Below are 23,364 nucleotides of genomic sequence, written 5' to 3' on the forward strand. Positions count from 1 at the left end.
ATGTAAATTTTTGTTAAAATAAATGTAATTCATTTTACAAAACTAAAAATGCTCATAATTTGTTGTTACTAAGTGATTAACAGTTATGTTAAGCTACAGAATGCATCTAACCCATTTTTTCAGCTTTCTTTTAATTACCCGTGAAAAATTAGCAGCGAAAACTTTATAAAGAATAACAATTTACAATACATTTCAATGGTGAATTTTAACCAATGTAATTCATATATTTTGATGTCGGTTAATAGTTCAAATTGAAGATGCTTAAGTCAATAATAAAACTTTCATAGACATTTATTTTGAACACAAATATAAAATATTTTTATAAAACTCATCGAAAACTCAGTATCAAATTTCCATAAGAGAAATTTAGCCATGTAAGTAAAATAGGAAAAGTTTCTATGGTCATAAAGTGATTGATACTTTTTTTTCCCTCATGTACCTGTTCCGTCGCGTATATCAAGGTCGATTCGAAGCTTCTATATTGACTGAGAAAATATACAAAAATCTGGCGTCGCACAGATAGGGGATAAGATAATTCCAACAATGTTTTTATTTAGTCTGGTATGATAATATTTTAACATAATAATCTTTTCAACTACATTAAGATTTATTCGTAATCTGAAATTATATTTATATAGTCGATTATCGCCAATTAAGACTTAACATTTTTACAAAGAATTGTTGCGTTAAAATTATTTATGTTTTTTAAGACGAACACGTTGTTATTGTGAAACAGAAATAAATCTAAAATAATAAATATGCGGCTCTAGACTTAAAAGCACAAAATTAAAAGCTTAATATCCGTTCAGTATAAGCTCTGCTTGGATTTAAAACAATCAGACGATTGTATTTTCATAAATCAATCAAAAAAGAAACAACGACACTATTATTCCATTTTTAATAGAAGTCACGGTAAATAAATTAAATACAGTAATATTTTTAGAAGTATTACTTTTTGAACGATTGAAATTTTATTTGTGATTGGCAGATCTATCTATATGAAGACTTCTGAACTTAAGTAATCAAGTTGACAGAATATTGACAATATCAGCAGAATAATGTTGGTAAGATAAAACTCTACTTCAGTAAAAACCAACTTGCGTGATTCCTCTTAAGGCAACAAAGGTTAAGAGTGGAAACTGTCTGAGAGATATACCTGCAACCTATATATAGTAAGTAAGGTCGCAGACTAATGGAATTAACAAACAATGATAACGTTAATCTCTGCAAAGATAAAGTTAGCCAACCCTGATAACCAAGTTGGCGAGAAACTGACGAGAAACTTGCAGCCGCAACTGGACACCAAGTTGGCCGCCAACAGTTGGTACCTCCAATAGTTGATAGACATTTTTTGAGAAAGTTGGCGGTAACTTGTAGCCAAAAGTTGCAAAAGCTGAAGTTGTCGATAACTTGTCGTCAAGTTGGTCGGAAACTAATGAATGACCAACTTTTTCACGATCAACTCGTGTTATCAGAGTACTACTGTAACTCGATAACAAAAGTTGGCATACCATTAGTTGACGAAAAGTTGCCTTCAATTGTCCCAGAAAATTAACGCCAGGTTGCTGCAACTTGACGCCAAGTTGGTATTTCCATAAGTTATCTTTATCTAGACATCAACTTTCTGAGAAAGTTGATGTCAAAAGTTGGCATCTATTGGTTAATGGAAGATTGCCTTCAATTGTCCTAAAAAGTTGGCGATAGATTACTGCGATAGATTGTCGAGAAATTTCTGGAAAAGTTAGCAACAACTTAGAGTCAAAAATTACAAAAGCTGAACTGAATTGAAAAGTTGACTTGTCGTGATCTTGATCGCAACTAATTGACTGAATGTTATCGACTATTTACTGCTGTAATTTGATCACAAAATTTTCTGAGAAAGTTGATGACAAAAGTTGGCATCCATTAATAGACATAAAGTTGCTTTCAATTTTCCGGGAAAGTTGACAACAACATATAGTCATTAATTACAAAGGCTGAAGTTGCCGGCAGCGACTTGATAGCAACTAATTGACACCAATTTTCTGACCAGAAAATCTTACTACTAAGAATTATAATAAAATCTCTACTTGATCAATATTACAAATTATTAGTGTGTCTGTACGTAAAGATCTGTAAGTTGATATGAAAAAAATATAGATCATATTCGAAAATTACATATTATTTGCGGCACACGATTCTCACAATAGATAGCCGACTAAAAGAAAAGAAAGTTATTTATTATAGGAATGAATTTCGATGTAGTCTTTTTTCTTCTTTACAATTGAATAAATAATTACTATTTATAAATATATAAATATCATGCAATCTAAGATCTTACATTGAAAAACAAGTATCGATATTATTATGGTGACATCAGTAAAAATGAATATTACAATAAATCCGGAAAAAAATCGGCCTATCGGTTGACCCTGCAGGCCAGCCCTAAAACTTCCCGTAGTTTTTGAACTCCTTGAGCTCGAAAACATTGATGTGAATACATTTTCGAGCTCTTCGAGCTCGGAAATACTGTTGTATTCTATTGTTTTAGGAAAAAACCGTTTTTTAGCATTTCTTTCTCCCACGATATCTTACGAAAGAATTAACCGATTGAGATGGTTGAGGCGGCAATCGACGCGTTTTATTGAATTCTTGTGCTGATTAGATTTTGGGATTGATCGATGAAGCCATTTCTGAAAAATTTCAAAAAAACTGAAAAAAAAAAAAAATTTTTGTTTTTCTTCCATATCTTAAAGTCTATTTGATCGATCGATTTGAAATTTTCAGAAAAGTTGACGGTCAATAAACTCTTTTGATTGCCACCTCAAACTTGTTAATCGATCAGTTCATTAAAAAGATATTAAAAGTTTACATCCAGACACACGCACGCACACACACACGCACACACACACACACACACACACACACAGTCCGACATCATTCTGAAAATAGTCGGAATAGCTTCCTAGGACCTCAAAACGTCGACATCTGATGATATTTGGATTTTCGAAAATCGGGGTGAAAACAATAACTTCCCGAAATTATTGAAAATCATCGATTTTCTTAGCGGGAAGTTAAAAATGAATTTAAAATCCAAGTTTAAATAAATGATATGTATAGAAAATAGCAAAGGGTAGAACAAGATAACTGTAGGGTTTAACATACGTACAACCAGTGGTATAAAATTACGGTATCATCTAAACAACAAGACTTGTCGGCATGTCTGATGACGGCCTGGGTGGGCTATCTTCGTTCCCTCACATGATCTATACAGTGAACTACACATCACGTGCTCACTGCTCAGTCAGAATATCACACGAGGTACTTACTTTTATTCTCCTCTTTTCAACCATCCTTTAGCAACTTTTCTGTTATGGAAGATTATCATTTTTCAGTTGAATTGAAAAAGGGTTAATATTAACATTAACATGGTTAACGTCTCGTTATAAACATCGATAGTTTTTAAGCTCAGGTTAGTTAATCTAAGCTGACAACACGATTCTTACGTCAACTAAAAGATTCTATTCAGCTGCAATGCTGATTACTTTTTGAGTTCAATCAACAATTTTTAAGTTAATAAAGCCTAATTAAAAACAAAAATTCCCAATGATACTTCAAATTACTTGAAACCTACTAGCTTAGTCCTAAATTGCTGCTAGAACCATCTAAATCGGTTTGTTCCTTCAAAAAATGTAAAATATTTCTTCTTACACGTGTACACACACGCACACAGATATTATGCTAAAAATAATCTGAAATAGTTCCGAAGACCGCACGACGTTGCAATCTGTTGAGAATTTAAATTTCAATCATATATACTCAGATACGATTACACGTGATCGAGGATGATTCATATAAAATCATGTATGATTCATATATATAATCATATGAAGCAGTATAAAACTTATTTAACTAATGTACAATTAGTATAAGATCATATGTGATCATGTAGGGACATAAATTGACATTAATGAAAAACAATAATAATTTGATTAGTCACATACAATTCATACAGGATCATATATGATCATAATATGTTCATGCAGAATCATATATAGTCTTATATAAATTGTATGCTAGTAAAAAGAACACAATTTTTATTCACTTATGTTCATGCATAGATCATATATAAATATTTACGGTTGAATGATCGAGCGAGACCCCGAAAGCGGACGAAGCTCAATCACGATTATGACAATTTTTTTTTTTTTCAAAGAGATCATACTATATATAAGATGTTTAACATGTACTAAAAAAAATTAACCAGAAGTTAATTCTTTAAGAACAAGAATGTATACAGCTTTATAAACTTCAAGTACAATATTAAATTAAAGGTGAAATATTCTTTTTTGTAAAGTTTGAATTATTTTAAATTTAAAGTAAAGTTATTGTAGCAACCACTCTTTCATTTTTTACAATAGATCTATTATAGAATGTATTGAAAACATTAGATTTAGTAGACCAACCTACAAGACGTTAATTATATTAAATCCACACTTGGCTAAACATCGGGCCAAGGATTGGTCCAGGCCACTGATGATAACGATGTACCTAAGGCTTGGCAAACAAAAAAATCAGGCTTGGGCCAAGTCTTAGGAAACGAAAAATCAAGCCTCAACCAAACCTCGGGAAGCAAAAAATCTAAGGCTCACCCAATGCTCGATCTAAAATATTATTATTTAAATCAATAAATATAATTAAAAAAAAGTTTGATCAAACTTTTACCGACATTAGATTGGAGTGTAATCAACTAATAACTGAATTAATGGGAAATAACAAATAAAATTATTTGGGCGCTACCGGAGTTCGAACTGAGATCCTTCTGATTACTAGACCAGGACGCTATCTACTCTGCTAAATCTAATTTTTAGATAATCATGATTTTTTTGCTTGTTAAATTATTTAAATACAACTTAATTAAAAAATGTTAGATCGTAAAGATGAGGTGGAATGTAGTTTTATTCAATGAACTTAAAATTGTCTATTGAGTCTGCTAAGGCTTAGCTTGACAAAAATTAAACTATCGGATCCAGCCTCGATTCAGGTTTGGACCAATGGTCCTTCCCCAAGGCTCAGATCAGAGACTATTGGGCCAATGGTCAGTGCGCAGTCTCAATTTAACAAAAATCAAAATATAGGGTTTGGCCCTGGCCGAGGCTCGGGTTAATGGTCACTACCCGAGGCTCGGTTTAATTTAATCAAACCATTGGCCCAAGCCCTGGCCGAGACTTGGGCCAATGGTCAGCTGCTGAAGCTTGGCAAATGACAACAGGGTCAAGGCTCGGCCAACAGTCAGCCTTGGTGATTCCTACCTGAGAACCGACCATTGGCCAATGTCTCAGCATTGGTTGAATTTTTATTTTATATTAAAATTAGCAACTTTACATGGATCTATATACATATATATTAAACTGGGCCAAAAAAATCGACTATTTTTTTTTCTTTCGATACTGTGAAAATATTATACCTGACCAAAAAAAATTATTGTGCAAGTTTGAGTCCTTAATATCCTTGATATTAAGAGGTGTATCGTTACGGCTATTCGTTTTTTGACAGAAATTTCATTTTTTACCCAAAACTCGTAAATTATCTATCTGAAAAATTTGAGCAATGTCTATTCTTGAAGGAAATTATATTCCCTACAAAAAATCTCTCCTAGTAAATTGACGTAAAACGAGTCGTTTCTTTATAACCGTGCCTTAAATATTGATTTGTTTTTTAAGTTCTTTGTTTCTATTATGGATTTTTGTAATTGCTAGAAATATTAAAATTTTTTCTAGTCAAGATACATATTTTCGAAGGAAATTTAATGCTCTACGAAAAAGGTCTCTTAACATTTTCTGCTAAATTCACTCCCTCAAAAGTTATTCAAGGTTGAAGTTGAGTAAAAACGACTTAAATAACCTGAATAACTTTCAAAGGAGTGAATTTAGCAGAAAATGTTAAGAGACCTTTTTGGTATAGCATTAAATTTCCTTCGAAAATATGCATCTTGACTAGAAAAAATTTTAATATTTCTAGTAGTTATAAAAATCCAAAATAGAAACAAAGAATTTAAAAAACAAATCAATATTTAAGGCACGGTTACAAAAAAACGGCTCGTTTTATGTCAATTTACTAAGAGCGATTTTTTGTAGGGAATTCAATTTCCTTTAAGAACATACATTGCTCAAATTTTTCAGATAGATGATTGACGAGTTTTGGGTAAAAAATGAAATTTCTGTCAAAAAACGAATAGCCGTAACGATACACCTCTTAATATCAATATTAAGGGCTCAAACTTGCACAAAAATGTTTGTTGGTCATCAGGAATAATATTTTCACAGTATCGAAAGAAAAAAAAAATATTCGATTTTTTTGGCCCAGTCTATTGTATATAGAGAAGACCAGGACATGATGGTCTACCGAGTATACAATTTATATCAAAAGAGTTGAAATTTTCTAAAAAGCAAAATTATTCGATTTACAATAATTTTCACTTGGAAAGTTATTGCTATGAACAAAACTTTAGTTAACATAAATGTTAAAGTTCAATAAACAATGTAGTAGTGCTACTTGATTTTACTCTTAATTTATTCATTTACATCGAATCATAAAATTACAAATTAATAAATGTTTGTCATTACCCATTAGACAATTCTAAGTTCATTGAATAAAACTACATTTCACCTCATCTTTACTATATAATATTTCTAAATTAAATTGGATTTAAATTATTAACAAGCAAAAAAATCATGATTATTTAAAAATTAGATCTAGCACAGTGGATAGCGTCCCGATCTAGTAATCAGAAGGATCTCAGTTTGAACCCCGGTAGCGCCTAAATAATTTTATTTGTTATTTTCTATTAATTCAGTAATTAGTTAATTACACTCCAATGTAATGTCGATAAAAGGGTATTCAAACTTCTTTAAAATTATATTTATTGATTTCAATGACTATTTTAGATGGAGCATTGGGTAAGCCTTAGATTTTTTGTTTCCCAAGGCTTGGAACATGGACATCATCCAAGGCTTGGACCAATACTCACCCAATGGTCCATCCAAGGCTTGATCAAGGCTTGGAACTCTGGCATGACGACTGGCTAAAGCTGGATCCGAGTCTAATGGTCCCTTCCCACCAGTGATAGTATTAAAACAACACAAATATTCGGATTTTCTTTAAATTTGGATAAAATCAGAGGAGGTTGACAAACTCCTGCCCTGGATGTCTTGAAGCTAAAGAACAAATTCTTGAATTTTAGATTTCTACATATTAATTTATTATCATTACAGCGATTTTTTCAGCTTTCACAAAAAGGCATAAGAAACACTTCCACGGTAGATTTTCATCATTTGAGTCCCATCAATATTTTCAATATAATTAATACACAGAGAAATTATTCTAGTTTGAAATACTACGGTGTTATAATAAAGCCGGACCATATTAACAGAAATTGAAATAAACACATACAAAAATGACTATAGTAATTTTTGCATGTGTTTTTTTCAATTTCTCCGAGTTAAAATCTAAATTCCGGAAATTCGGTTAGTACTGTAGACCTTTCTCAGCAATTTTAATTTCATAACCATTAATATTTCTGCTGACGTTAGACCGTTCGATAAATGTTCGTTTTCAATGAATATCTAATAAGGAAATAAAAATGAATTTTTACTTTTCATTATGAAGTAGATAAATATTAAATGTATCCTGTATTTTTATTTTGTATCATGTTAGTTAAGATTCATATTATTCTCAGAATTTTGATCACTATAATTATGTGTGCATATGATAAACTTCTGTCGGCAATGAATATAAAGATTTGTCCTGACGATAAAAAAAAAACTTTCTTTTATTTCTCCATCTTATGACTAATAACAGATTGATGGGCTTCAATGGTATATGCTTGTATGTTATGTTATTCTTAATGAGAACGTATAAAATATCAGCTCAGATAACATCAGAAAAATAATGTTTCGCCGATTTGAAAATAAAAAAAGTAATATATTGATTTTGTGTGAATTTATTATATTAAATATCAATGCTTGAATGATGTAATATTTTTTTATAATTTGATATCAATTATATGCAATGATATGTTAAATAAAAATGTTTGGAAGTTATTAAAGATATTTTGAGAGAAATTGATAGGAAAGCGGGTTAAATACGGGCGATACTTACAAAACTGCACATTTTTAACTTCCCGCTAAAAAAAATTTGAAATTTTCAAAAATTCGGAGTTATGGGTGTTTCAGTCCGATTTCCGAAAATTGAATTTCTAAGAGATCTTGACGTTTTGAGATTCTAGAAAGCTATCCTGACTAATTTTACGATGGTGTTCGAGTGTACGTATGTAAATATCTATAGCTTTCGAATGGATGAACTGATTTTGATCGTCAAGGTGTCTTTTTGCTTATAAAAACGGCGCACAATTAACCATCGTTTGTTGGCCAACGGTTTGATCGAGTGCTCTTGATACCAAGCTTTGGCCGATGATTCATTGCCACGATTGGCCAATGCTTGCAATTGCCATGCTTGGCATACCGTTATCATCCGATATTTAGCCGATCTTCAGCCGATGCTTGAAAATTGGCAGCCATTCACAACCCAGTAATGGGCCGATTTTCTTTCTTTGTATGGGTGTCACACGATATACTATTTTTCAGTGTAACAAAGTTTACTGTCTAATGTAGAAAACCCAAGAGAACGCAAAAAATTTCTGGCCGCTACTTATAACGGCCGCTAGATTCAGCTTCATGGTAAAATTAACAATAATTATATCACAAATTACTGTGACCATTAATGAAAATTGGTGAATATTCACTAATCCGCAGTGATAGTCGTACTACTTACTCCAAGTGGTACGACTAGAACTTTGAATTATTAGTGAATATTCACTATTCGCTAATTAACTTTTAGAGAGTAGTAAGAAAAAAGAATTTTAAAATTGAACATAGCTAATATAAAATAATTGTCGACATAATAAATAAAAAATATTTATGTCTCATAACTGGCACAGCCACGCAATGTTCAATAAAATTATAAATCGTTTTCATTTTTCACAGCAGGAATTTATAGTCGATTATAAAGATGCAATATAAAAACTATTCATTTTAGATTATCAATTAAAAGTTGTTTCGAATATTTTTCTGGTTTTTCTGAGATAATTTTTATAAAATTGAAAGATACTTGATTGGATGATACAGCTCCGGATGCTGGATATTTACCATTCATGAATCAATACCCGCCCAAAGGCGGGTTTAAATATCTTAGCCACACCTTCTTTCTATTATATCTTACTTAGACATTATATCTGGTTTCCAGTCAAGCGAAACACTCAAATACAGTAGTTCCGTCCTCTCATCACGAGAGAGAAAGAGTTGTTACAAACAAATATTATAATTGATCTGGTGAATTACCACAAACAGTTTACTTTATTTTGTGTTTTATGTAAACTATTTTACGCTAACCTAGACCTTGGATAAGTTAATATCATAAATTATCTACAAGTAATATCAATATTTCTGAAATGATAAAAAGATAAAACAATTGCTTACAATTAAATACAATGTTTCTTCACGCTACCACTGTAATCTTATAAATTGTATTTGAACATAAATTAATAAATTAAGTGTTAAAAAATGAAGAACGAAGCAGAAGTGTCATCTTTACACGTGCATAGTCATAATTTAATAGAATCATCAACAAATCCTCATGTGATAAATTCGCGAAGTCAATCAAGTGTTATCTCAAATTTATCTCAAAGTGAAAGTATACTAGTATCAAATTTAACAACAGAGCCGGTAAGAAAATCTGGTGCACGTAGACAAGAAAAACCTCCTTATTCTTACATAGCCTTAATAGTGATGGCAATCCAATCCAGTCCAGATAAGCGATTGACTTTATCTGAAATATACACTTTCCTTCAACAGCGATTTCCTTTTTTCCGTGGAACATATCAAGGTTGGAAAAATTCAGTGCGACACAATTTGAGCCTCAACGAGTGTTTCGTTAAGTTACCAAAGGGACTGGGAAGACCAGGTAAAGGACATTATTGGACAATCGATCCAGCAAGCGAGTACATGTTCGAGGAAGGAAGTTTTCGTCGTAGACCAAGAGGTTTCAGAAGAAAATGTCAAGCATTAAAACCTCAATACAGTCAGTATTTTTCGGGAACTGGCGGAGTTGGTGTTGGAACAAATATCCAGCCTCCTGGTTACGACAATTTGACCGGGACAATAGAATATTCAAATGGTTATCCAAACCAATATCAAAATTATCAAGAATATGCAATGTACGGGCCGTCTTCTGGATCGGTTACGGATTGGACGTATCCAGAATATAAATCAGCTCCACCAATAGCAGAGGTGACCTATAAAACGACCGAAGTTACTTATAAAACTGGAGATAGTTCTCTGTATCGAAACGGAGAGATTGCATTGAAGAATGAACCTTATTCGAGAAATCAAGATCCAATTATAACTTATAGACCTAATGAAATATCTTTTCAACATAAAGATCATCCTCAACATCAGCAAAACCAAGATATCACTTACAAAACAGAAAATGAACACCAAAGTTTAGTTAGTTGCAATTACAAAACTGTTGAAAATACTACTATTCATCAACAGTCACAATGTATACCATCTGAAGATTATCACATCGGTTATGGATTCACCGGAAATCCAGGCAATATTGCTACACTACGAGGCCTTCAAGGACAATCGAATTCTTTAAGTTCTATTGGAAATATCAGTAATTCACATGGGGAGTCTCAAAATTCTGTAGCCGAACATGGTAAACACATTTTCACTATAAATTAATGCTTTTCCAATGATTAATGTAGTCAATTAAACAAAAATTTTTTTTTTTGATTTGAAAATTTTCTTGTTTTTACAATGTTATATTTTATATTGACAATACTATAGATAATTTCATAAAATTAAGTATTTGTTACCTTTTAATGATTATTTCGTGTAAACACTAACTGAGTGTTTAAAAATATCGGGAACTTTTACTTAAAAATATGAATTAAAATACTTAAATTCATATTGTAAACTTGAAACGCTATTAAAATAGTGTAATTTTTTTTATCTTGAAAATTTGATTTCTATTTATATTTAGTGATTTTTATTATTTCAATATGTCGGTAAACATAAGCTGTATTGGTAAATTTGACTATATTTAGTGAAATTTACTATCCAATATATGAGTATATATTTTACTATTCAGTATAGTAAATTTTTTACTATGTTAGAGCGGAGTTAAATAAAATAACATTTTTAATAGTTTTTCGGATTTTTATAATTAAATATTATTATTTATGGCATGTGTATTGGGTGTTGGTATAAATTTCGATACTTAAAAATCACTTGACTTGACCGATATTCGAACCCTGATCTCCCACGTGCGAATCGTATCCTCAGTTTGCTGGCCTGATTCTCGTGACAATAAGCAACAACAGCAAATACATATGGATGTTCTAATTAGCAAATTGTCTAACTGATTATTTTTTGTAGGTGATTCTATGCAATTTTCAGATACTAATAGTCAGAGAAAATATCATTTGAGTAACCTTAACAAAAATACTAAGCATGTACTAGACATGGAATTAATTTATAGATGAAAAAAAAATTTTCAACTTTTTTTTTTCGCATAAATGGAGAATTTTCTGAAATGTAGTTAGACCATTTGCTAATTAAAACGTCGATATGTATATATTCACAACTAACCTTATTTTTATAAAATATATATACCTACACAGGAAGAAAGGATTTTATAACTTATCAACGAATACGTATACCGAAAAGATCAATACATATTTTTGTATAGAATTGAATGATCTACAATGAAACCTCTTATTATTTTTTGATTAAAATTTGAAAAGTTATTCGAGGTCAAAGTTTAATTTATAGAATTTTTCCTATTTTTCTACATTTCTAGTGAAACTATCGGACTTATTACAAAATGTTATAAGACCTTTTTTGTAGATTGTTTTATTTTCAATAAATTATCCTCTACAAATTTTTTTAAATTTCTGAATAATTTTTACTTATTCTTATTCAAAATCAATCAGTTTCAAAAGTCGTATTACGGCTGATTTTAATTCTAATGCAAATAACTGTAGAGCGTTCAAGAATTTCGAAAAGTTTGTAGAAGATAATTTGTTGGAAATCAAAAAATCTACTAAAATGGTCCTATAACATTTTATAATAAGTTTGATAGTTTCGCCCGAAATGTGGAAAAATAGGAAAAATTCTATAAATTAAACTTTGACCTTGAATAACCTTTGAAATATTAAATTTATCAAAAAATGATAAGAGACTTTTTTGTGCAGCATTTAATTTTCTACAAAATAGTTACTTTCAATACGTATGCGGAACGGTAGGAATTGTGACGCCTTGAAGTGACGTCACGAGTTTGAGACTATGGGCGCATTCTTAGCAAGACCGGATATAGTACGTCTTAATGAGAATGTATCCATAGCCTCAAACGCGTGTCTGCACTTCAAGTTTATCAAGGTTTCTACCTTTGAGCATAAAGTATCGAACATAATTTTTTGTCATATCGACGGCGGTAGTTGAATTTGCGAGAGAAACAGTCAAAAATGTTTAATTACTGTTTACTTAATTTGAAAGTTCTACCTAGCGGACGTTTGTCGAATTAAAAGATAATTCGACTCATCTATAGCGTATTGTGGTAGTCGTGTAGGAATGTAGAGACAGATAGAGAGAGAGAAGTTACTTTTCGATACTAGTTCGAAGAAAATTAACTAAACTATAGATTGCAAGAAATCGTATAGTTTGCGCCCTCTGCATGTTACTCGAAAATTCAACTTCCGCGGTTGATATGACAAAAATATGTATTAATCTTACCGGTATACTTTAGTCTATTCTTAAAAATTTTCTTTCCTTATGTTATTCAAATGAAAAATTGGAAATTGCAATCAAGAAGTTCTTAATGTTGATATTAAGAACTCTGATTTAAACAGTCATTTTTTTTACCCTGCTGAAACTTTTAAAAATTTATTTTTCTTTGCTTCCTACGCACAAAAGATTATTGTATATATCAAAACAAAAATTTCCTCCAAGTTTGAGCCATCATTTCTAATTTTAACAGCAATTCTTACAATTTTGAATTTTTTCTATTTCAAAAGCATGAAAATATAATTGCTTTTTCTTAATTTCCTAATGTTCAGCTAGTATTATGATATCTTCTCCTTATGGAGACTAGTACGGAATTAATTGTTTTTTGAAAGTGTTAGTTATTGTTTGAGTATAACTCCAGCTGCGTTACAAGTGTCAACAATTAGAGTCATTTTCTTAATAAAAGTGATCATTTTCGACTTTTATTGTGTTAATTACAGCATATACGATAAAATCGTCAAATAAAATTTTGTAGAAAATTTAATTCTCTTCAAAAAATATCCTATGAGTCAAAACGCTCGACCCCACTATTTACATGATATAAGAACTTCGATAATTTTAAAACTAAATATCTTGTTCAAAAATTATTAATTTGTTTTGAATCATTAAAATTCATGTATCTCGTAAACAGTGAGGTTGAGCGTTTTGACTCATAAGATCTTTTTTGAAGAGAATTAAATTTTTTTCAAAATTGTCCTTACTACTTTAATCGTAAATTCAATAGTTAGTACAATAAAAATAAAAAATGATCAATTTTATTGAGAAAATCTCTTTTATCGTTGACATACGTAACACATCTGGAGTATATATATATATATTTATAAAAGATTTACCACTCATCACAAGATATATATGTATATATAGATAACAAATGTTATAATTAAAACTAAAAATGTATAAACTTTTGTTCAATAATTTTATATTGTTTTTATAATTTTTTATGAAATTAATCGCTTAAATCAAAATATTCTCATTGACGAATATCATATAGTGTAGTAAAAATAAAAATAATATTTTTAAAAGGTTTGAAAAAGCATATAGGAATGAATGAAGACCTTTTTTACCACCCACAGATTTTTAAAAGTTAATGTGTCTACTTTTACGAGCGTTAAATTTTTACATTGATTCCAAAGGATACAGACAAGGTTATGATGAAGACTAGCCATCTGGAAATTTTATAGTCACTTTACGTGTAAATCCTCATTAGTCAAGTAACACAAAGCTTCTATGTACAATAGTTAGTTTGGTAAACCGTAATTTTCTACTTAAAAAAATCAATCAAACTTTAAACTGCTTTCAACTTTTCTCTCTAATATTGAGATTGTTTCATTTAAAATTCAAATTTCATCTCTAAATACGCCTTATTTTTTTTTTATATATCCTTCAAAATAAAATTTTGGAATTGATTGTAATTGTGTGCTAATGGTTCTTATTTAGTGGTCGACTTATAGTTTATTCAATCCCTTATTTTCATCGGTCGTTCTCGTTTAACACACCAGTAACTTTAAAACTTTCTTAGCACTTTACATATTGGTATTAATGAAGCGGAAGAACGTTGTCTCTCCGACGGAAAATGACAGCGACTATTAACCTACATGACATACCCGTCAGTTTATTGAATTTAAATCTCATATTCTTTTTCTTAAGTCACTCGTTATAACTTCTAATATGTTAGCACGTGTTGAAGCTTTAAAAATTAAACTACTCTACATGTTTCTATTAATTAATATATTATAAATTATACACATGTACGTATTCCTCATATACTGTCAAAAATTTGCGGAGTGAACGTGGATTACATCCGGAGTGAAATTCACTCCGAAAGGAAATTTATTTTAGTATTGAAACTCCGAATCGGATTGAATACTGATTAAAATAAAAAAAAAAAAAAAACTATTTATACACTCTGTATATGAAGTGATTTTTTAAAAACTCCGCAATGACTTCACTCCCAATTTTTTGTAGTGTATCTGTCCCGAAAATTCAAATTTCTGCCCTGCTAGAGGGAAGAAATACGTTCTTCTCCTTTTTGAAAAAACAAATGATAAAATTAGCGCGTGCGCTATTTTTTCCATAAACAGAGGCACCAATTTAAACGTTCAGATAGAGATCTAGTGAAAAATATACACACCTCAAAGGAAAGTAGGATGCCTTCAGCTCGGATAGTCAATTACTCGCACATGGGTTGAAATATTCCACGTTCCTTTCTTGGTGTGTAATATACTATTTCTGTGGTATTTTTATCTTTAAATTTAAGTAAACATTATTTATACTGTTTATAGGGGATGAACATATATGAAGCTAATTATAACCAAGATAATTCAGTTAATCGATTAAATCAGCTAAGCTAATTACAAGTTAGTTAATTTACCTGCTCAGCTTTTTTAACCTATTGACTAATTTCAATATAATGGGCGTGTAGCCCTAGTGGAAATTTTTCGGACTTTTGTCTGAAAAAGTCTTTAAAACTAAGTTTTTCAGAAAAAATTTCGAAAAACTTCCACCAAGGAGCAGTGTGTTTCTAATGCAAATTGCAGATACAATACATGATGTAAAATGCAAGATGACTAGTAGGTGGACATAAATAGTCCTGCCTTACATCTCTCCTACGCAAAGGCTACTCATTATTAAATAATTGACCCTGAATCATATAAATAGCTTTGTATAACAAGCAAGATAGAAAAAAATTTCTCCTAGTTTTTAGAGTTATCCAACCTAGTATGCGATAGTATGGTGTAATGAGCTCAAATCTGCTAAGTTTAAACATGAAAAGAACGCAAGTATTAAGTTTTTATTATAATTTACATTGTTGGCTTTGAGTAATATTAGTGTAGGTTGCAGCATAATAATCAAATATTGGGGAAATCAAAGAGGTAACAAGGTTTAATTTTAATATCTTCACTGAAAACTTCATTATTCATCTTCAACTGTGCTAGAGTTCTCTTGCTGTGCTTACAAACATTGTTAATTTGTTCATTCCACGATAAGTACAGCCCGTGTCACTTAAATAGCCTCACAAATTTTTAAATTATTTTTGTTTGTATTAAATTAATATCACAACTATTGTAACATATTTTAAATACTCGTACAGTGTCTATTGCGAATCACGCACGAATATGTTCGAACCTGCACACGATGCACTGCGCAAGGTGACGTACCTCTCCTGCGTGTTTCACATGAATAGCCTCAGTCCAGTTTAATCAGTCTTCGTGTTCGTTTGTTTCTATTCTTTTGGCTGATAAGTGCTTTGCTAAGAGCGTTAATTACAAAATCATTGATAAATATTGTTTGTGCATTGCTTTATTTATTTTTTTAATATGGGTCGTGGTCGTAAATTAACTTATCTTGAAATGGAAAAAATTCAATTTTATATGGATCAAAAACTAAGTAATCGAGAAATTGCTAAAAGAATCGGTCGTAGTCCGAAAGTTGTTAATAATTACATAAAACATAAAGAAAACTATGGAAAAAATTATAAAGGTCGAACAAAACTAGCCACTTCATCTCGGGAACGTCGACTTATTTTGCGTGCTGCATCAAATTCTTCGAAGACAGTGCGACAAATAGCCAATGACGTAAACACTAGTGCTTCACTGTCTACAGTGCGACGTATAATAAAGTCGTCATCATACCTCAAACGCAATAAAATGAGAAAGAAACCCCTTCTGCGCGATTCTCATAAAGAGGCTCGATTATCGTTCGCAAGAATACACATGTCCTGGACAGATCAGTGGAATAATGTTGTTTTCAGTGATGAAAAAAAGTTTAATTTAGATGGTCCAGATGGATATTCATATTATTTCCATGATTTGAGAAAAGAAGAGATAATTTTATCCCGCCGTCATTCAGGAGGTGGCTCCGTCATGGTATGGGGTGCGATTTCCTATTATGGTATCATTAATATTTCCATTATAAAAGGAAAGCAAACGTCTACATCGTATATCAAATTACTGGAAGAAAAGATTAAAGAGATTCGTAAAGTTTTTAAGTCAAAAAAGTGGATTTTTCAGAAAGACAATGCCCCTTCACATGCATCACATGAAACAAAAACGTGGTTTCAGCTAAACAAAATTCAAGTTTTAGATTGGCCATCAAACTCTCCGGACCTAAACATAATAGAAAATGTTTGGGGCTACCTATCTCGCCAATTATTTGCCGGTGGACGCACTTTTAGCAGCAGCGCAGAGCTCATACAGGAAATAAATTATATTTGGAATAATTTGGATCAAAATTACATTCGCTCTTTATATAAATCCATTCCTAATCGAATTTTTGATGTTATTCAAAGTAATGGAAAGTATACAAAATATTAAAAGTCAATATAAAGCATGTTAATCTGTATTTTGTTTTATTGAGGCTATTCAAGTGACCAGCCCTTGTTTAAACTTAGGCGTTAAACTTTTAGTATTTAATATTAAAAGTCTAGTTGATTTAATAACACTGTAGTAGTAAATTAACACAATTAGTTGATGGTACAAAATTTACGGTTGGCTCTATAAAACTTAATTTATAACAAATTTTTAGTGAGGCTATTCAAGTGACACGAACTGTATTTTCAAAAAATACTCCAAGATATTTTACAGAATTTATAAATTCAATTATAGCATCATTAACAGTAATATTGTTACAGAGTATAGACTCATCGCGGTTGACATTATATGAGCTACACGGAGGGAAATGTCAAGTAAATATATGCCTATACAGCATAGTAATAATTACATTACTTGATAGTTTGTGTAAGCAGTTACATAAGAGCGGCAGGACACAAACTATAGCGTAATGCAAATGATTCTATGCTGTATTTGCATATTCACTTGATATTTCTCTCCGTGTACCAAAAATTACAGCCTTTGTTTTCGTAGCATTTAGTTTAAGATCATTTTCATCACACCAATTACAAATTACTCTTGTTATATTATTAAAGCTCACTAATACAATCATTAATATCAGCAATATTACAAGATAAATAAATAACAAAATCATCAGCATAGAATAAGTATTTGCAATTAAGTAATTTTCCAAGATCAGATACATATAAAGAGTATAATATAATACCGAGTACACCACCCTGGAGAACACTCCTTGATATTGTTCTCCAAAATGAACTTGTGCCCTTATTATTATCACGAATATCGTTTTCTTTGATTAAGGTAAGACAAAAGTCACTGAATAGAGGTATCAGAGAAACCCATATTTCTTAATTTACAAAATAGTTTAATATGACAAACAGAATCGATGCCTTCGTAAATCAAAGAAGACTGCAATTGTAATTTTCGAATGATCAACTGCAAAACGTACACCATCAATTAATCTAGTAATTGCTGTTTCAGTATTCATGTACTCCTTAAAAAGCTGTTTGATATTTATCAATGTAATTATAATCAACAATATATTTTAAAATTTGTTCGTACACATCGCTCTGGTGCTATTGATAACATACATAAAATAGATATTGGGCGATAATCTGAAAATTGTAATGGATCACGTATTTTAGGCAAGCAAAGGTACTACATATCATTTTTTCAAAAAATCCGAAAATTTACAAGTTGACAATGAGAAATTAAATAGAAGTGTAAATATTAGTAAGAAATATGATAGCAAAATTTTATAGCTTTTTATGGAAAATCCATCTGGACCGATGGAATTAGAATTATTTCTCATGAAAAATCAAATGTGCATTAGGATGGCCTAAAAACAACTATTTTTTTTTTCGACTCTCTTATGAAAATTTGTTGGTTTACGATGTTTTAAGAAGCCTCCAAAAATCAGGTTAATAAAAAATTTTCAAGAGGTTACTCACAAATTTTGAAAATATCAAAAATGATCTAAATTTGAATTTTTATTTCAAATTTTTTTCTTTTGTGGAAGCAATAGTTTATATTTGAGAAATCATGACTACGTTGAAAATTTAAGCCCAAAATTTAAATATTTAAACCTCGCTCAAGAATTTTAAATGTTTTCGAATGCTGTCTTTTGAACGTTTTCGAGCAACTCGAAAATATTGGTAATAAAGCTTCTCAATTTTTTCACCATCAATTTGCATCACAATGAATGAAAATATAACCCGAGCGATAGAAATAATAAGTTTTTAATATACTTTTTTATTTTTTAATTCAATTTTTAGGTTTTTTCGTTTATTCAAAACAGCAAATTTTATTGTTTAAGACTGTCCTGTATATTTTTGGTTATGCAAAAGTTAAATTTTAGTGAAATGACAATAATTGAGTTATAAAAAAATACAAAAACTAATTCAAAGTATTAATCACATATTATCTGTTAATATTCAAAATTCTTGAACGCTGTTTAAATATTCAAATTTTGGGCTGAAATTTTCAGCATAGACATGATTTCACAAATATAAACTATTGCTGCCACGAGAAAGAAAAAAATTTGAAATAAATATTCAAATTTCGATCATTTTTGATATTTTCAAAATTCGTGAGCGACCTTTTTAAAATTTTTTATCGAGCTGATTTTTGGAGAGGCTTTTTAAAACATCGTAAGCCAACAAATTTTCATAAGAGACTCGAAAAAAAACAAAAAAGTCGGTTTTTTTGGGCCACCCTAATGTGCATATTTGATTTCCTACACTGACAATCATTTTCAGCACCGAATCCAATGACTTTTCTTGTTTTAAAAAATATTTTTCATTGAAATTTGTCAGTTTGCTATATAGTCATAAGATAATTAAAGTTTTCTTGAAAATGAAATTCATTTAAAATAAATTATTACAACTTGACGAACAAAAAAATTTAACTTTAAACAGTCAGAGTAAAAAATAGTGCATAAAAGGTAAACTTTTATATGATTTAATCGTATGAAGTGTAGGAAAAAAAAAGTACTGTAAAAAATAAAAAAAAATATAATGAGAGATTGAACGGAGTGGTTTCTCGGTTCTTGAAGAGAGTAATCCACTTGAGTTTCAAGCCCCTTTAAATTTATCTTGACTTTTTACTTTTTCTTTCTTCTAAACCCGTGTGGTCTTTAATTTGATGAAAAAAAATTACGTAAAATTATAAATAAACTTATTTAATTATTTCTAACTATTGCTAATAATTTTTTGATCGCAGGTTTAAAGGTTCAATGTTCCAATGCCAGTTCTGGTGGATCTCTAATGGAAAGAAAACCTTACATCGGTCAGACATCAAGCTCACTAACATTAAATAGTCTCAATTCATTAAGTTCATTATCTTTAAGTAATCTCAGTGGTCTGAGCATACCTGGTACTGTGCCATCAAATGTTCACAGCACTACATTACCCAACGCAAGTTTGTACTATGATCAAATAAAATATTCAATGTAGAAGTAAGAAAAAACTTTAATGCTCGAAAAAAACTATTAATTTACGAAATAATTAAATAAATTATAAAAATATCAAATATTTAATAGTTTTTCATTTTCTAATGGTCAAAACATTATTATTCATCTCATTATCCGTTGAAAAGAAAATGAAAACTAAAATTTAAATATATCCACATGTGCATATAAATACATGAAAGACTGCGACACGGAGTGGGTCAAAAATTTTGTAAAAAGATTTTTGATCGCCGTTTTTATTAATTTATCGTAAGTTTCAAAATTCAGAGCAATACAAAATTATTCAAAATAATTACATTGTGTACAGTTATTAATAAAAATATAAATAAATTATTCCTGCAAGTTCCCGGTAGTGCTTAAAAATCTTTGATGACGTAAATCTCAAATCTTATTTGTAAAGAATTTGTTTCGTCTCTTATCTTTTTAAGCAATAAGTTCTGGTCTATTGTTAATGGCACTACTATAAATAGCTCCAAATGAAACATTATAATTATGAATTTATATTTAAAAGTACGATCGTACTGTAAGACGTGTCACGTAAAAAAATTTCCAGTCAAAAAAATAATTAAATTTTTTCTCCGCCGAATACTTGAAAATTTTTTAAGTTCTATAATTTTATTTAAAAAAAAAATGCTATGGCTAAAAATAGGTCGACTAAATTTATCGGCCATTTCTCAGTGCGTTTGTTAAGAATAATAAAATTTCGGTGTTTTCGGCCGTTTCCAAAAAAATTCTACGGCTACGGCGTAATTTCGGCCAAATTTAGGCCTCTTCGAATAAACTTGTATGGTTTCTACGTAATTTCGGTGAAATATTTTCACCCGGGGTGTATAAATAAAAATATATCAAATATTGTTCCGTGTAATATGGATAATTTTTTTCTTTATTATTTTTATCGGTTTGAAAGTGTTCATTACACTGTAAATATCGGGAGTAAAAGAATCACTCTGCATACTGAATAAATAGGGAGTTTGTCTTTTCAGCGGAGTGATTTCGGAGCGGCTTAGATTTTATTCAAATCCGTATTTACTCCGCAAATTTTTTACAGTATATAATTAGAAAATAGTAACTATTGTTATGACCATTTTTTTCCTACAAATAAATTATTTAAGTAATGCTTCAAGCAAGTCATGAAACTCGAAATTTCAACTTTATAATTTTGAACGAATTAAAAATAAAATAATATGAAACCAACACGTTGCATCCAGACGTAGAACCAGAGTATTTGGAAATGGCCTAACAAACTTACGCTACGTTATTAAAAGAAAAAGCTTGCTATGTGCTCAAAACCTATAAAATCTGCCCAACTTTTTTTTTTGTTTTTTTTTTTTTTTTTTCATTCACAAAAAAAATGTTAATATCACAAAATAGAGGATAAAGATAAGATGGACAAATTGCTTAGTATAATCAATTCGTGTATCTCAGGTCATCTTTTCTCTCTATTTGTTTACATAATAAATTAAACGTCTCACAGTACGATCCACAACGGCTGAACGCATGTGGCATGCGTCGGCGTACACGAAGCAGACTCAACACCATCGCCTCTCTTTTTTTTTCTTTTTCCCCGTTCTTTTACACATATACTATCGTTGAACTTTACATTAAACGTTCCTTTTGTCTCTATAAAATCTCGTTTGTTTATATGTATAAAATTTTATTAAATATTAAAAACCAAAGTTAAAAAATGTATTTTTACTATAGAGAAAAAAAAGTTGTACAATAAAGTGTATAGTAAAATATGAAATTTTGTGTCCTAAATATTTTACTAACGTTTTTTTATTTTTTTTTTTTTTTTTTTTTTTTTTTTTTTTTTTTTAGCTTTTACATGCTCAATGAAGTATGAAATCTACGTAGGTGAATGATATATACGTCAGAAAATATGGGTATCATGATGTACTAGTGAAGCCACTCAGCATCATTGATGATAGCTCAATGTACATTACTCATAATCTTTTTTTACTACTTTATTTCAAACACTTAAATTTTTTAACAATAAAGGATAAAAATTAGAAACAATTAAAAAATAATGTCGAAAGAAGAAGAAGAAGAAGAAGAAGAAGAAGAAGAAGAAGAAGAAAATGAAAATAAAAAGAAGAGGTTTACTCTTAAAATAATAAACTATATACACAAAGCCAGAGGGATAGAAACACAACCAATATGTGGCTTATATTGCCCAGGCTTAACAAACTTTAAAGATTAAAATTAAACAATTCAAATATTTATCGAGTCGTTGCCGAATGAAAGGAAGTAAAACAATAAATTTTACAAATATTTTATTAAAAAGTTTTCACTACGAATAAGAAATTAAAAAGCAATAAAATATAAGTAATGAATAGATGATGGATATTTGTTTTTATAGCTCGTGGGATAAAAGAAGTATTGATAATTATTAGACTTGGAAAATGTTTTATTTTTCATCTGTTAGTTGATTTTGTTTCGACAACAGAACCCTTGAGATATAATCTCATTGAGAATTCATAAATAAAATACGTGCAAGTAAAACACTTGATAGCCTCAATGTATTTTATAGCTTAAAAAAAATACTTTCTTGTAGTTTTTTATCGTGATGTTATTAGCTAGTATTTTCTAAACAAGAATATACAGCCGTCTACCCGTTATAAGCCTGGTCTAAAGAACGTAAAGAATTTTTTTTTGAAATTTCAGTCTCCCTATTAACCGTGTAAAAAAATTAGTTCCAAAAAGATTCCAAAAAAGTTCGAGAAGCTTGAGACAAATTAAAACTTCGAGTAGAACTTTTTTATAATTTTGTTGGTAAAAAAAAGGTTTGCTTAAGGAAATCCAAGTACCCTGCTAGTGTAAAGAATGTCTAAAAAAAAATAATACGTAGAAATACTTTTGTTATGCATCTTAAAATTAATTTTTAAATTAATTAATAATATTTTTGAGGAAATTTCCGAAAAATTTACGCATTAAATAATTATTAACATTTAATAATTATTTAATTGACTAAAAAAAATAGAGAACTCTGAATTACCGATATACACTTGACAACACCGCAAGAGTTCTCTAACCTTGACATTTATTTATTTGTAAACATGTCACAGATAAACCGGCATAATTTGCGAGCGCAGTTTGGAAAATTCTCTACACGTTTTATTAAAACTACTAAAAAAAGAACATACGAGGCACTATATAATAAATC

At 30.0% G+C, this 23,364-nt stretch overlaps 1 protein-coding gene across 1 annotated transcript; it reads left to right on the forward strand.

Annotated features, from left to right (window-relative positions):
- The first annotated feature begins 9,305 nt into the window (after positions 1–9,305).
- Positions 9,306–20,195, forward strand: LOC103580536 (forkhead box protein F1). Its single transcript, XM_014440340.2, has 2 exons — positions 9,306–10,755; positions 19,955–20,195. The coding sequence occupies exons 1-2, from the start codon at positions 9,600–9,602 to the stop codon at positions 20,185–20,187; spliced, it is 1,389 nt and encodes a 462-aa protein (XP_014295826.1). The 5' UTR covers positions 9,306–9,599; the 3' UTR covers positions 20,188–20,195.
- The last annotated feature ends 3,169 nt before the right edge of the window (positions 20,196–23,364 follow it).

This window comes from Microplitis demolitor, chromosome 4 (genome assembly GCF_026212275.2).
Source record: "Microplitis demolitor isolate Queensland-Clemson2020A chromosome 4, iyMicDemo2.1a, whole genome shotgun sequence".
In the NCBI taxonomy this organism is placed as follows: Eukaryota; Metazoa; Arthropoda; class Insecta; order Hymenoptera; family Braconidae; genus Microplitis; species Microplitis demolitor.

Bases quoted from the DNA above. Each gene is read 5' to 3' on its own strand.
- LOC103580536 (XM_014440340.2), top strand. From the start codon at position 9,600: ATGAAGAACGAAGCAGAAGTGTCATCTTTACACGTGCATAGTCATAAT. The intron at 10,756-19,954 runs GTAAACACATTT...TTTTGATCGCAG, and splicing joins AAATTCTGTAGCCGAACATG to GTTTAAAGGTTCAATGTTCC.